The sequence below is a fragment of the Lonchura striata genome, chromosome 7, assembly GCF_050655825.1.
Source record: "Lonchura striata isolate lonStrDom1 chromosome 7, ASM5065582v1, whole genome shotgun sequence".
NCBI lineage: Eukaryota > Metazoa > Chordata > Aves > Passeriformes > Estrildidae > Lonchura > Lonchura striata.
Genome location: NC_140709.1, coordinates 23809793 through 23823772, shown reverse-complemented (window position 1 = coordinate 23823772; position 13980 = coordinate 23809793). Strand labels below are relative to the sequence as shown.

The 13980-nt window shown below is 42.7% G+C and overlaps 1 protein-coding gene across 2 annotated transcripts in view; it reads right to left on the bottom strand.

The window, feature by feature from the left end:
• UBE2E3 (ubiquitin conjugating enzyme E2 E3) overlaps nucleotides 1-5400 on the bottom strand; it is a 55490-nt gene extending 50090 nt beyond the window's left edge. Inside the window, exons 1-3 of one of the 2 annotated variants that reach the window (XM_031505399.3) lie at nucleotides 5248-5400; nucleotides 3794-3996; nucleotides 1584-1634 (exon numbers count right to left, since the gene is read on the bottom strand). In XM_031505399.3, coding sequence (XP_031361259.1) covers nucleotides 1584-1634; nucleotides 3794-3987 — 245 coding nt within the window. In that variant the 5' untranslated portion in view covers nucleotides 3988-3996; nucleotides 5248-5400. Of the gene's footprint in view, nucleotides 1-1583; nucleotides 1635-3793; nucleotides 3997-4816; nucleotides 4959-5247 lie in introns of those variants that run through there. The other variant, XM_031505400.3, reaches the window with a different exon arrangement.
• Nucleotides 5401-13980: the final 8580 nt, after the last annotated feature.

Here is a 13980-nt window from a genome sequence, read left to right as displayed (position 1 = left end):
ACTGCGGGGTTTTCATCATTCTCAACATCATCCCTGTGCATCTGGCTGTACCGGCTCACAAGCAAAATGCTCTGCAATACTCTTGTGCTAATATGAGAGGAATAAGCTTTGCCAGGGAGCCAAGTATCAGACAGTGCTGCAGACTGTGAAAGCTTCTCTTTCTAAAAGCTGTAACTTGCTGTACCCGAAACTGCTACAATTATCTTTTTGGCAACTGTAAGCAAACCATCAGGGTTCTATTTCATTTAAATACTTTCTTTTCTGCCATGCCCCTTTGATGGTCCAAATATAAAGTGCAGGACCAACACAGAACTAGAGCCCAATATTTAAAGTTATCTAAAGCAGTTATTTAAAACCAAACCAAACCCATCTTCCCACAAAAAAAAAAAAAAAAAAACAAAAAAACCAAACGAATAAAAAAAAAAAACAACAAAAAACTCAAACCAAAACAAAACAAAACCAAACCACAAAAAACACAAACACCAAACCCTAAACAAACAGAGCCACTGACCCTACATGCAAATACATCAGACTGCCACAGGCAATCTACAGCACAGTCCTCAGGACAAGATGCCTTCACCACAAATTCAATAAAACTCTGCTCTGGTTTAGCCCCTGCACTCATAGATTAGTGAGACAGAGGAACAGCTCATATTTTATCAAATTCACAAAACACCCCATCAACCCACTCAAAAGCCAAACAATTCCAACACACAATCAGAAAGCATCTTCAGCAAATTTTTAAAAATATGTACATGGCTCACTGTTACATGAGTTATTAAGATACCTTCCAGACAGAAATCCTATGGAGATGCCTCAAATGAAAGCAACATTATTTAAAGCTAGCTTTACTGCAAATCTGAACACCGGATGCTCACAGCTAATAAGAATTGTTATGCATCCTTTAAACAAAAGTAAAACATGCCAAAAGATTTAAAGAAATCAAACTGTGCTACTATCTAACTTTCCTACAGATCAAGTGCTTCAATTCCAAAACATCACTTTAAAACTAAATCACTCAGTCTCCCGTGCTTAAAATTTCATTTTTCTAAAACCAAACAGAAGTGCCTCCCAAGCTGAGAACTTCCTTAAGAATATTCTTTATCAAGAGATTACAACTTTGACCAACAGACACATGAATTTAGAGGCAATAATTCAGTTTATCAGTTAAACAACATACTAAGAGAAAGCATATAAAAATCACATACAGTTCTTTACTTCAGAATGAAAAGATCACTCCAGAAACTCAGCACTCAAAAAGCCAGTTCAAACTACATGCAGACATTAAGTTGAAAGATTCAGCATATTTTGACATTCATATAATTAATGTTTCACAAAGGCAGTGACCAGCTATGAACAACAAACTGAACAGATTTCACTGTGTACATCAATCACTAATGACTACACCTCCAACATGCAGACAAAATACCAAACTTCAGTTTCAACATTTTGTATGCTTATTCAATTCACAGTATGCAATTTCTGTCTAACAGTCACCCGTAGTAAACGCTAAGTTTGCCTTTTGTTAACCTGAGTACGTTAATTTCCTACCACCGACCACAATTTAAGAAGCCATTACATACCTGCAGTTAGGAGGAGGATCAAGGGTTATTTCAGCTAGCTCCTTCTGGATTCTGTTGGTGAAATGAGAACAGACACAAAGCATTTGAGATAGTCTATAGAATAAATCAGGGAATTACACTGCCCTCTACCACCATGCAGTTAAATGCAAGATTGGCTTTGCCTTCAGTAATGCTAACATGGCTGCTTCCTCTTTGTTCTCAGAGGCATAACCCAAATCCCACAGCTGAGAAACTTTGCAGCTTTTTTCCTGCTCCATGCTGTATGTAAACAGAACACTTACAGCTGAGCTGGGTAGAAATTTCCCACAACTATTCAGAAAAGTAACTCTTTTTCACATCCGAGCACTTTTTACCAGGGAGATTTTCTTTTCAAGCTAATATGCAAATGAGGCGGGGGTGGGGGGGAGCCTGCACAGGCAGATGTGACAATGACTTTAAACCAGAGCTACAGGACCTGTGACTGAGGCTCGAGTGAACCGTGCTGGCAGCAGACACAGTCTTTTCACAATATTTTACCTATTACTTTGCGGTGTGTTTAAAAAGTGTTTTTGCAGATCTGCCAGGCTGTCTCTGTTATGGAATAATCTCTCTGGATCAACTTTGTTTCTCTCCATACCTTCTGCTGCCTTGCCTCCTGCAACCTTATACAGTAGCTGTATTTATGTGATAAAAAATGATACAATAACTTGAAATAATCTGTGCATAACTTTACTCTATTACAAACATTCACAAGGAGTTAAGATTTGAAAAATGAGTACAGAAAACTTCCTGTCAATTTAAGTTTATTTAAGTACGTAAGAGGTGCAATTTCAAAATACACATGGTTAACTCCTCTTAAAAAATTAAGACTTCTCATAAGAGCAATACTGTGAATTTCATGCAAATAGCAGGCCTTAAAAGGTGAGCTAACAGAAACTGCTCTGGATGTCCTTGCATTAACACCACTTGCATTAACATTAAATAAGTTCAGTATGCCTACTGAATTATGTGAGATGCATGGAATTACACTTGCAACAATTAAATGAAATAAAGACAATATGGGAAAATTCAATGTCAAAACCCTGTATCTTAGGCTTGTCAAATAAAAGACAAGTAACAACAAATTACAAGTGCTGCACAGTAGTTGCAAAACTTTTTTCTCTTTAGCCAGTCCTATTTCAAAGGGTTTCTTTAACAAGCTCAAAAGTCATCAAAGGCATGCAGCCATTCTCTGCAACAATTTTAACATATTTCAAAAAGAATTTACTAAGTTTAAGTCCAATACAAAATTACTAAAGTGCTCATAAAAGTCAGAACTACAATAGTTACGCTGAATAAGCAAAATTTGAAGCTAACTACAGCTATTTTTCAACTCTTCTTGCTACTGGATACTTGTAAATGTTTTCAAAGAAAAGCAACTCCAAGGAAAGGACTGGAAAGTTATGTTTCATCTCCAAAGACAGCCGGAATTAAAGAATTTAAAGTTTGAGTATTTCACACAGCTGATCTTTGAGAAAATTACCAGAGTAATTCCTGAGAGCCCAGCTGCCAATAAACTTATATGCAAATGAAAGTGCAACCAATATAACTAAACGAGGTTTCTGAAGATTCTTATATTTAAAGGCAGAGGCTACCTGTAGAATGTCACAGGTTTAAATCCACAGCTCCTAAGGGAGAAAACTCACCTAAGTTTCTCCCAGGAGAATGGCAGAATGAACCCATTCCTTCAAGGTGTGTAAGGCTCTCCTGTGCATCATCATGAAAAGCTCTCATAAGGCCCAGAGAAGCCACTGGGGTTTTATGACTTCTTTAATTAGACAGCATTGCCTGTCATCAGTCTACCAACCATAATAAAATATTCCAGGAGGACTCCACCCTATACCAATCAGGCATGGAAACCTAACTCAGAAAAAAGCACCAAAGATCTCTCACACATTTTTGAAAATACAAAATGTACCTAGGTGCCCCCCTCCCAGTCACCCTGTAAGTCACCAAGTTCTGCACCAACTCTTCAAAAGACATAGCACTATTCTGTTTAACTGCTACCCCAACAAGACTTAGATTAATTAAAACACTGCTTAGCAGGCTCCTGTCAACTACCAAAGCTGATAGTACATTCCCTTCCACACAGCTTTACAAGAAGAATGCCTCTGCCCTGACAAGCGCAGTGCAAGTACTGTGACTCCAACTATGTGCAAAAATACTGCAGGACGTTTCACGCCCTCCTTTACCTTTTTGCACTAGTAGATAGTTTAGCAGTAGTTTTGCTGGATAGTTTGGTGTTCTTCTTCTGCTGAGTGGCAGAGGGCTTTCGTTCTTCTTGCTCTTCAGGTTCAGGTGCAGGCGGATCCCTCTGATCGGCATCTGAACTACCACTGCTGGTACTTGGACTTTCATCGTCTGACCTCTGCCTATCACTGGACATCGTGGGGAACTTTTTGGGGAAAGAAAAGAGACAGAATTAATACACAAGGAAGGACTCTCTCTTGTCATTCCCCAAGTTCCGCTGACCTCTGCCTACCATTGGACATCATGCGGAACTTTTTTTGGGAAGAAAAGAGGCAGAGTTCATACAACAGGCAGGACTCTCTCTTGGTATTCCCCAAGTCCCAGAAAACTTTGAATAGGTGACAAGTCAGTTTCAGTGAGAAATTAATCAAAATATACTTCTTTGTCTCATACACAAGGGCTGGAGTTTGACAGCTACAAAGCAATATTTACACTTCTGAAAATACAGATATTTCCAATTTTTAAACCCACTCACATTTTTTTTCATACTTTAAACAATATGCCAATTGTCGACTTTGTTTAAGGCATGAGACAGATTTAGCAGAGTACTTAGGCAATGAGCATTAATAACTTATGACACACTGTAAATAACAGACCTCACTGAAAATGTTTTTTAAAAAGTCACTAATAACCCGTAAATATTTACACTGGGACAGAGCATTTTATTGGGTCCAGATCCCCCACTCTTCCCCTCTCTCCGAGAAAATACACTGCCAGTTACACTTGGGTTGATTTCAGATGGAAATGTACACTTGCTCTGAGCATTTAAAGGGCTGGCACGCGGGGGAACGAGGTCTGGTTTTTTATCGGTGGTAGGGCTTTTTTTGGTAAGGGGAAAAGCCCCGCGACGCATTTAAAGCCACTGGGGTAGCAGCAGCTCCGGTTATTTACATGGCCAGCAGCGAGAACTGCATTTGGCCACCACAGAGCTGCCGGAGGGGGAAGAAGCATAATTCAAACTGCACCTTCTGCACGGCTCTCCCCGCAGCTCCGCCAGGCAGACCGACATTTTTCCGCCGATCGGGAAGGCGGGGGGGCGGGGGGGAGAAGGAGGGGGCTGCCCCGGCGGCCGGGGGGGCCCGAGGAGGAGCGGCGGGAGCTGCGGCAGGGCTGGATCCGGGCGGCCGCCCGGCCGCGCTTTGTGGGGAGCGCCAGCCCGCCTCGGCTCGCCTCGGCTCGGCGGGCGGCGGCGGCTCGCCCGGCCCCGCTCCGCACCGTGCGTGTGCACCAAGTGAGGCGTGAACTCGGGCCGGCCCCGCGTCCCCGGCCGCCGCCAGGCAGCGAGCGCCGAAAACAAGAACAAAGCTCCTCTACCAGCCCCCCCGCCTCCTCCCCGCCTCCCCCCACCGCGCTCGCCCAGCCGCCGCGGCGGCCGCCTCGCCCGCCGCTCCCTTACCTTCGCCGGCGTCCTGTCCCGATGCTGGGTCGGAGGGGCGGGATGGCGGGGGGCCGGGCCGGGCCCGCGGCGCCCGAGGAGGGGACGGAGGCGGCCGGGGGGCTCTACGGCGGCGGCGGCGGCTCTGTGGCCGGGCAGTGTGGAACATTGAGAGCCGGAGCAGGGGGGGACGGGGGGAGGCGCGGTGCGGCCCCGCGGCCGGCGGGTGGCGCTGGCGGGCCCCGCTCTGCGGCGCGGGCTCCCGCGGCGGGCCGGGGGGCCGGGGCGGGGGGCGGCGGGCGCGCGCGGCGGAGCGGAGGCGGGGAGGGGGCCCGGCCGCCCCCCGGGCTCTCCCCGCCCCGCCCGGGCTCCCCCGCCCGCCCGCGGCCGCCGGCGGAGCTCCCGGCGAGCGGGGGAGGGGAGAGGGGGCGCTCGCTCCCGTCTGCCGGCCGCCGGGGTGCGCGCAGGCGCGCTCCCGCCGCGGCCGGGGGCGCGCGTGCTCCGGGCCGGGCAAGGACAAAGCGGCGGCCCGGGAGCGGGGGGGGGGATCGCCCCTCGATGGCCGCTCCGCCCGGCCGGGCGCCTCCCGCAGCCCTCAGCTGACCCGGTCCCGGGGGCTCCAGCCTCCGGCCCGCCGCGGGACTCGCCGGGCCGGTGCCCGGCAGAACGGCGATGCCCGGGGGTCGTGCGGTGTCCACGGCCCTCGGCCTCGCACCTCGCACGCCTCGGCTCGTGCCGCGCGCCCCGCGTCAGGCCAGGGACACGCGGGAATGGGACCCTCGACCCCAACACCCCCAACGCCTGCCTTCGGCTCTTGGAGCTGGAAAAACACCGGCCACCCTGCAGCCTCCCCACTCTGAATAGAAGTATTCACCATCACAACCAGGGCTGCTCTGCGAGCAACCAGCGCGCCAAATCACAAATGTTTTAAAGAGGAAAGGGGATAATTGACAACAATTGTGGTGTCACAGAAAGGTGCTATGGTACGGAGATGCAGCTTATTTTCTGGCCCGTCCCAAATGCACGGTGCCGGTGTGCGCTGAACAGCTTCTCACACTATCTGTCCATAGCAATACACCAATTTAGGGAATGTAAATACTCCAGTTTTAGAGCCTGATCACGCTGGCGTTAAATTCCAGTTTCTTTAGAAAGATCTTATCTATCTGGGAAAAGTAGATGAGGTTGAGCTGGTGGATTACTGGCTTCTGCAGAGAAGAAATTAACAATTACTATAAATATTTGTGAAATGTACATGAAATCTCAAGGCTAACAGTTGCTGTCCAGCACAAGGGCTTTTGCCTAGATAGCTTTCATCATCAACAGCCTAATGACTTAAAACTGCTGTGTTTTCTTAGCTTGTGCAAGATCAAGGGCTCAAAGAGCATGTACCATGCTCTAGAGGGAATGAAGAATTGGTGCGTCAAGGAGTACCCTTCACTGGCGGTAGCTGAAGTTAGCTCATGCTGAAGATTTGGCAGGAAAGTTGAATAATACGATGTAGGGGAATACTGGAGGTTTGTTTCTTAAAGTAGGCTATAGAGAATTCCCAGCTCACCACTACAGGCAATTTGCCCCTGAGGTATGCTGTATAAAATTCCTAGCATAAACAGTATCTGGCATGATGAGCAATCTGGGCATAATTAGTAAAAGGAAAGCAAGGCAGTATCAAAAATCTATCAGTCAGCACTGAGAGCCTTTGCCCCTCCCCTCTTCCCATTCTGTTGATGATGCTCAAGATGAAGCTTGCTGGAACTTTGAAAGTCAGGATTAAGTCTTTAAAATTATTTCAGGTGAAAATTTGCAGTCATCCCAAAAAAAAGTAGTAGAAAAGTGTACATCTACAGAATGAAAGTAAGTAGATTGGCCAAGAGTTGCACACCACATCAGCTACATGTGTGGCTTTTGTGGCTTTCAGGATACAAAGTGAAAATTAAGAAAGCTCGTTTAATAGAGACTAATAGAAAAATTATTCTAGATTTTATTTTTTTTCCCAGCATTTTTTACTATTTTAAAATGAATTTACTACAGCAATGTGTGGACATAACAGATATTTATTTGATTGAATATTCATTAATTTGACGTCAGGTGTCAAAGGATGACACTTTGTTCTTATGAGGTTGTATTTTCCTTGGGCTCATTTGTTATTCACAGAAAGAAAATGTTTTCTTTCTGTGTTATCATCCACATAAAGAGGACTGCACTGAAAGGTGCAGTTTGAAGGAGAGGGAAAAATGCCAATTTTAGTAGTTATTGTTACAAATCTACACCTCTGTGATTTTTCATATCCCTCATAATTTGCCTTCAGTGTAATTTTAACTGATGTACAGAGTCATGAATGTGTTTTCTCTGTCAGTTTATTGTGTGCTCAAATTGTGGAAGTGCAGCTGGCATTGCAGAGCCTTCCCAAGGAACTCCTGGGCACTCAGGCTGAGGCCTACATTTTTTTCCCAGTTGCCTTTCTTGTTTGTGTTTTGTTACTTTTGTTTTCTTTGGGTTATTTTTTTAGAAGCCCTGTTTGCAAAGGTGGTAGATTGGTAGCTGGTTTTTTCAAAAGCCCAGTATCTTTTTGGGTCTGTCTTCCTCCCTGTTCTGTCAGAGCACAGATATGAAGTTTCTGTTAGCACACAGAGGTTGAACAGTTGCCTTGGACTGCACAGACTTCTGAATATATTTTTCTAGATTTAGGAGTTCACAGCTGGGTCTCCTCCATCTGACATGAAGTTCTTAGATAGCAAACAATGGGACCAAAACTAGGTGAAAAGCATTTGGATCTCCTGACCCAAATAATTTTAAGGGCGTACAGGTGGTAAAATAAAGCCAGCATACATTTTTCATGATTAAGAGCAGTTCAACTCAGTTCAACAGTTTACAGTTGTGTACTTCATCTTTTTTATTAAAAAGTCATAGTTTCCTGACAGTAAATTCATCATCTAGAAATGCATCTCTCTGTCCTAAGTGTATTCCCATTCCAGGTTGTGTTAAAGCCCCTGCTGGACCCCTACTACAGCACCCTACTGCAGTGCTACAGATAGATGTGGACAGGCTGGAGAACCAGGAAATGAACAATTTATTTTTTTTTTAAGTGGATGGGGTAAGATTTAGATTGTGTTTTTGTTTGTAGGTAATGTCACAGTAGAAACTAGTGCTCTTTGTAAGGTAGCTCTTTTTCAAATATTCAGTGTGTCTTGTCCCAAGACAATTGACAGTTTTAACAGAGAGTTCTAGGAAAGCAGACAATGCAAAAATCTTGGGCCAAGAAGGCATGTAGTGACTTACAGAAAGGAGTACAGGAAGCCTGCAGTAGCTGCAGCTCATCCTGTTGTGCCTTCACCATAACTCTGATTATTCTTACATTGTGATGCTGTGGATTCTTTGGGGTTTATGAAGGAAAAATAAGCCCCTAAAGAACAACGTCCCTACTTCATTTGTGTTCTCAAGAATTTACAAAAACAGTGGAGGTAAGTTTTTGAGAAATAAAGTCAATGTGGCAGTGGACAGGAACCAGCCATTAGAAAGCCACATCCTGGTCCCTTTGTCAGCTGGTATTCAGCCCATCTGTTAGTTTTGTGTTGCCACCATACAAAGTTTGGCATGGGAATATGGTGGAGGAAGGATTGGAAGAGGGCTGGGCGGAAGAGATGAAGGCAAGAGCCAGAACACTGCTGTGCTTCAATTGTTCTTGTTTGAAGGATGACTTTCTGGAGGCTGCTGTAGCTCAGCAATAATCCTGAGACTGCTCTAATGCAGCCTGTCATGAGGCCTGGAAGTTGGGATTCTTACAGGACTTTTCAGGATATCTTTCCTTCTCTGAATCCTTGCATGATTGAATAAATCAGGAAGAGAATTTTGCCAACTTCTTTTAACACAGGAGTTAGCTGTTTAGCTGGGATTTTTTTATTACATTGAATACTGCTAAATCCATAGAATGTATCTAAATCCATAGAAAAATACTTAGCATGCACTAAAGCACCACATATATTAATTAATCTTCATCATAATCCTAAGAAGTAAACCGTAAGTCCTACTGTTCAGCATATGCTGTATTTGACAGTTGTATATTACACACTGGAAGGCTAAATGGTCAGTTGGCTACTGGTTTTTAATGGGCAGACTAGCATTAGGTACTTAAAAACATAACAGATAAATGCATGGTTTCAGAGCACAGAGTAACGTGGATATGTTTGTATTAGGGTGTTCCCATGGAGTTCTTGTGTTCTGTTTTGTAAATTCTTTCCTTGTATGTGGATTATTGATGCAAGTTAGAAACACAGTGGCCCCTTTGTAGTTCCTGTAGTCATTCATATGAGTTCAGTGCAGTGCATGTCAAATGAATATCAGTGCTTTAAAAAAATCCATCCTTTACTTTTTGTTGAAAGCAGCTTGAATTTACCAGCATTTAATTGCTGTAGTTTTCATTTTACTTGGAAAGCTTTAGGAAAAACAAGAAAATTAGAGAAAATTTGGGTGGAGTTGTTCTTGGCTACTGGACAAAAGTAATTTGACTTTCGTAAGGATATTTCCCTCAATAGCTAAGCATTATTTCATCTGTAAGCAAGAGGATTTTTTCCTCTTTTACAAATTTTAATTGTAAATTTCTCCTTGATGTGTAGATATGTGTAGTTATAGTTGTGTTAATGCATGTAATTTTTAGTGCAGTGTCTTGAATATTTACTACAGTAGAGTAAAATGTAAATACAGACTCTACCTGTACCAAAGTGTGAGATCAATAGGTCTATAAGTAACATCATAAATTCCATAACATTATTTTGTGGTATATATTCAGCAGTATAGTGTGTAAATCATAAGCTAGGGAGAGCACAGCTCTACAGATACAACTCTGGCAGACCAGCATTTCTGGACAACTTTCGGTATGAAATCTGCCCCTTTTCTGCTCACAGGTGTAGTAAAATTGTGTTGTCATTCTTGGTGTCTAATAATCTGCTATGAAAGCTGTAATAGTGAATAATGTTGAAGGCCTAGTGAAAATTACATTTCCCTGTTACAAATAGAGACATTCCACTCCTAAACTATCTCAGATTGAATTATGTGTAAGTCTACACATAATAAGTATATGTCTTAGTGCTATCTACATACTGCTTAGATTTTAAACCTTTGGCTCTGTAAAAGCTCTGGCTCCAAAAGACCAAAGTAAAAGCAGAATGTGAATATGCTGGTAGTATTGGAGCTGATGTCCTCATTCATGCCAGCCAAGGAAAGGCAAGATAATTATAAAGTCAAATTCATCTGACCAAGTTGAGGTCAGAAAGAAACATACACATGAGGCAGACACTATTCATAAGCTGATGGATGTTTTTATAGAAAAGTAATAATTAAAAAGTACATGACTAAGTTGGCCCATCCTGAGAGTGTTATTAAGAAAAAGGATCCTGGACAGCTCCTTACTGCCTCAGTCTGACTAACCTATTTATTTCCCCAGAGTTAGGTGAGTAAAAGTTTTCCTTCATAGCCTTTAGGGCTGGTTACAGTTGCACAAATAGCTTTATCTGGCTTCTCAGCATTTTTTCACTTCAGTCCCCATCAGGATCTTCAAATTCTGACATCCTGTTGAGGAAGGAACCTATCATCATTTAAAGAAAATCTTACAAATTTCCTGAGAGCCATCACACCTTCTAGTGATAATTCACAGTGCTTTACATTTGCCTGCCTGGAAAGCCAGGGACAATTCTGAAAGCACCCTAATTATAGGGTAAGGCCTCTACGTATTTCCCATTATCATGTCTGCACTGTGTAAAAACCAGCTTGATTGATGCTGTTTTGCAATAAAGAAAAGCAATACCTTTTTTAGTTTATGAAGATCAGGATTAGCAAAGAATCCTGTGGATTACCTTTGTGGCATCTTGCTTTTTGACTAGGGTCAAAAAATGGTCTGCATTTTTTCTCCCTTCACGTACAGGAGCCCTGATCTCCCACAAAGGGGCAGGAAAGTCAAGTCAGATCCCTATCATGATAAATCTCTCCTGCAAATAACTGGGCAGGGCTGGTCTTCCACAGCCCTGACTCAAGCATGCTGGACAGTCTCTGCAATAGCAGAAGACTTCTTTCGTGCCCTGGTCAGTGGGACTTGTTCCCATAGTGGGGACTTGTGTCCAGCATTTCCAGTAGCAGTGGGAGAACAGATCTCCAGCCACGGTGGTGGTGAGGGCTGAGAGGGGAGTGCAGCCTCAGCTAAAGTGTTCCCACATATTTGACCTGCTACCTCCTGTGCTGGAGCAGTCGCATACAAGCAGAGAGCCTGAGTGGTGAGGTCGCAAATAATTGCAGCTAAAGCCATCTAAGATGGAATGTCAGGCCCTGGAAATATACTGGCAAATATGCTGGAAATATACTGGCAAAAGTCAAAATCAAGAAAGGCTCAGATCCTGTTTGTCATTCAGCATGTTGAAATGTTTCTCTGAAGTATTTAGTGGTGAAGTTGTGCAAACGTAGAATTGAGCTGCTTTAATGTTACAGTCATTTCTATCACCCCGTCTGTGTGATGTCAAGATGTGGCTATCTTCAAGTAGCTCATTTAGTATCACCAGCCAGAAATCTTTGCACAGGAGTTATGATTAGCAGGTGTGAGACCAATCTGATTTTAGTCTTGTCCCATGGTTTCAACAACAAACTCTTATTTAAGCTTTTGTTCCTTTTTGTAATGAGGATTTCTATTTTATCATTTAGAGCAGCACCCTCTTTCCGAGTGAGAACTGAACCAGTTGCTCTCTGGAGTCCTTCACTGCTGCTCATCTGGGTGGCAGCTGATAGATGAGTGTGTCCCTCCTGGCCAGCCACTGTGCTGTTTCTCCTGCGCTCCCAGCAGAGAATGAGAGACCAAGAATGTTCTCTGTGCCCCTGTGGAGCACAGATGCACTGCCCAATGAAGGTATTTCTCAATTTTTTTTTTTTTTTTTTTGTCGTAAATAGCCATTTTGTCATTTCCCTACCTCTATTCACATGTTTGTCAGCAGACCAACTGCCGTGTGTTTTCCAGTGCAGTAATCCGAACTGCTTCTGGAGCCTTCCTTCACAATGCAGTGTGATACTGCAGTTTGTGCTTTTACTTACAATGTTTAATAAATATGTAAATTAACCTACTCTATTTCTTCAAGTAGGAGACTTGTATGACTGCACTTGTGTATCACAGAATATGCTATTCATGAAGATGGTACAATGGGGCAGGAACTTGAGGTGGAAGTTTAATATATAATTAGCACAATGAAAGTGTCAGTTAAAGCCTAAATGTAAAGTATTTTAATGTCTCCATCTGGAGTTAAGCTGAAATGATGCTCCTGTGTTCTGTGCAACATTGGTGAGAAAGTGTAGGAAATGCAAACTTAATTCATGTCAGCTTTGCTTGGATCAGACTACCTATGCTATTGCCTATTCATACTGAAATTTCTAACAGTTTTCATTTACTATCATTTGTTATGTTTTCACTAATATTTAACATGAATATTAACATACTGTGGTTTTACGAGTGCTTTTGGGTTAAATAAAAATAGAGAGTACTGTGCTATGACAGAACAAATAAGAACATGGTGATAACTTCAAAACAGCAGAAAAAAATATGCCAGTGAAGCTGCTTCCACTCATCTAACATCAAAAGATGACTTTACTTTGTAATGTATCCATGATCTTGAAAGCCACCAAAAAATCTCTCAGGGGTGTTCTTATTCCTAAGTTACCTTACATTGTTTTAATTAATCAGCTAAATGGAGATCATTATTCCTGAGGTCTGCTTATTTTTGTCTCTCTTTCAGCCATGTGTGAGAATGAACTTCTGGCCTTTGCTGTCAGGCTGATCATGATTTTAAATAGTAATGTTCTTCTTAGTAGACTGTATTAATCCTACTGGTGGAAATTTTAAGACATAACATCTTGGTCAATCAAATTAATCTAATTTAGTGTTGGACTGGAACACAGGTTAAAGTTAAGTGTTTAAATGCCACCATATAAGCAGATGGCCAGGCTGTTTTGAGAAAAGCTAGTAACTCACATCAATGCTTTACATATTATATCTCCTAATATCCAATATATAGTTAGCTGGTGCATTGCTGTGGTACTTTATTTTCTCGGTATCAAATCAAAGACCAAGGAGATATAGAACCAAAATGGTTCAGTTAATCAGAAGCATCAGCATATCCATTTAATAATTTGGCAATGTGGATTTAAAGTCTCCAGAAAAAGTAGATTTTTTCTATTTGCTTATCTTTCTCAGCCTTCACATTTAAGTATTACAGTGCTAATATAGCCTGGGCTTGAAACACTTGTTTGATAGCTCTTTCAATGAAGAAATCCTGAAACAAACAAAACTATTTAAATTTTTCATTGGTTTCTTGTAGTGAAGTCAGTCTTTACATTCACAAATTTATCTTTCACAACCTTCTACACAACAAGTAAACACGTAAATGGAAAAAGAGTTTTAAAAGTGCAACACAACTACTTTGCTTTGTTTCTTAGCAGTTGCTATGCTATTGATGGGGTCATTCTGAACTATCAAAAGGCATAGTTCATACAAGCAATATCCAGCAGAATAGGAAGTGCTTTTGTGCCTGAGGCTCAGGGCTGGCAAGTGATAATCTCTGTCTCTGCCCCCTTTAAAAAAACAAAAATGAGAAATCAGTGGGAGAACTTGCAGTGAAAGTGAAAGGATTGTACTGTAGGGAGACCTGAGCATACTTAGCAGAATAGGTCAGCCTTCTTTGCTGGGCAGTAACGATGCAGCGGTCACAGGATTTTAATATATTTCAAAGA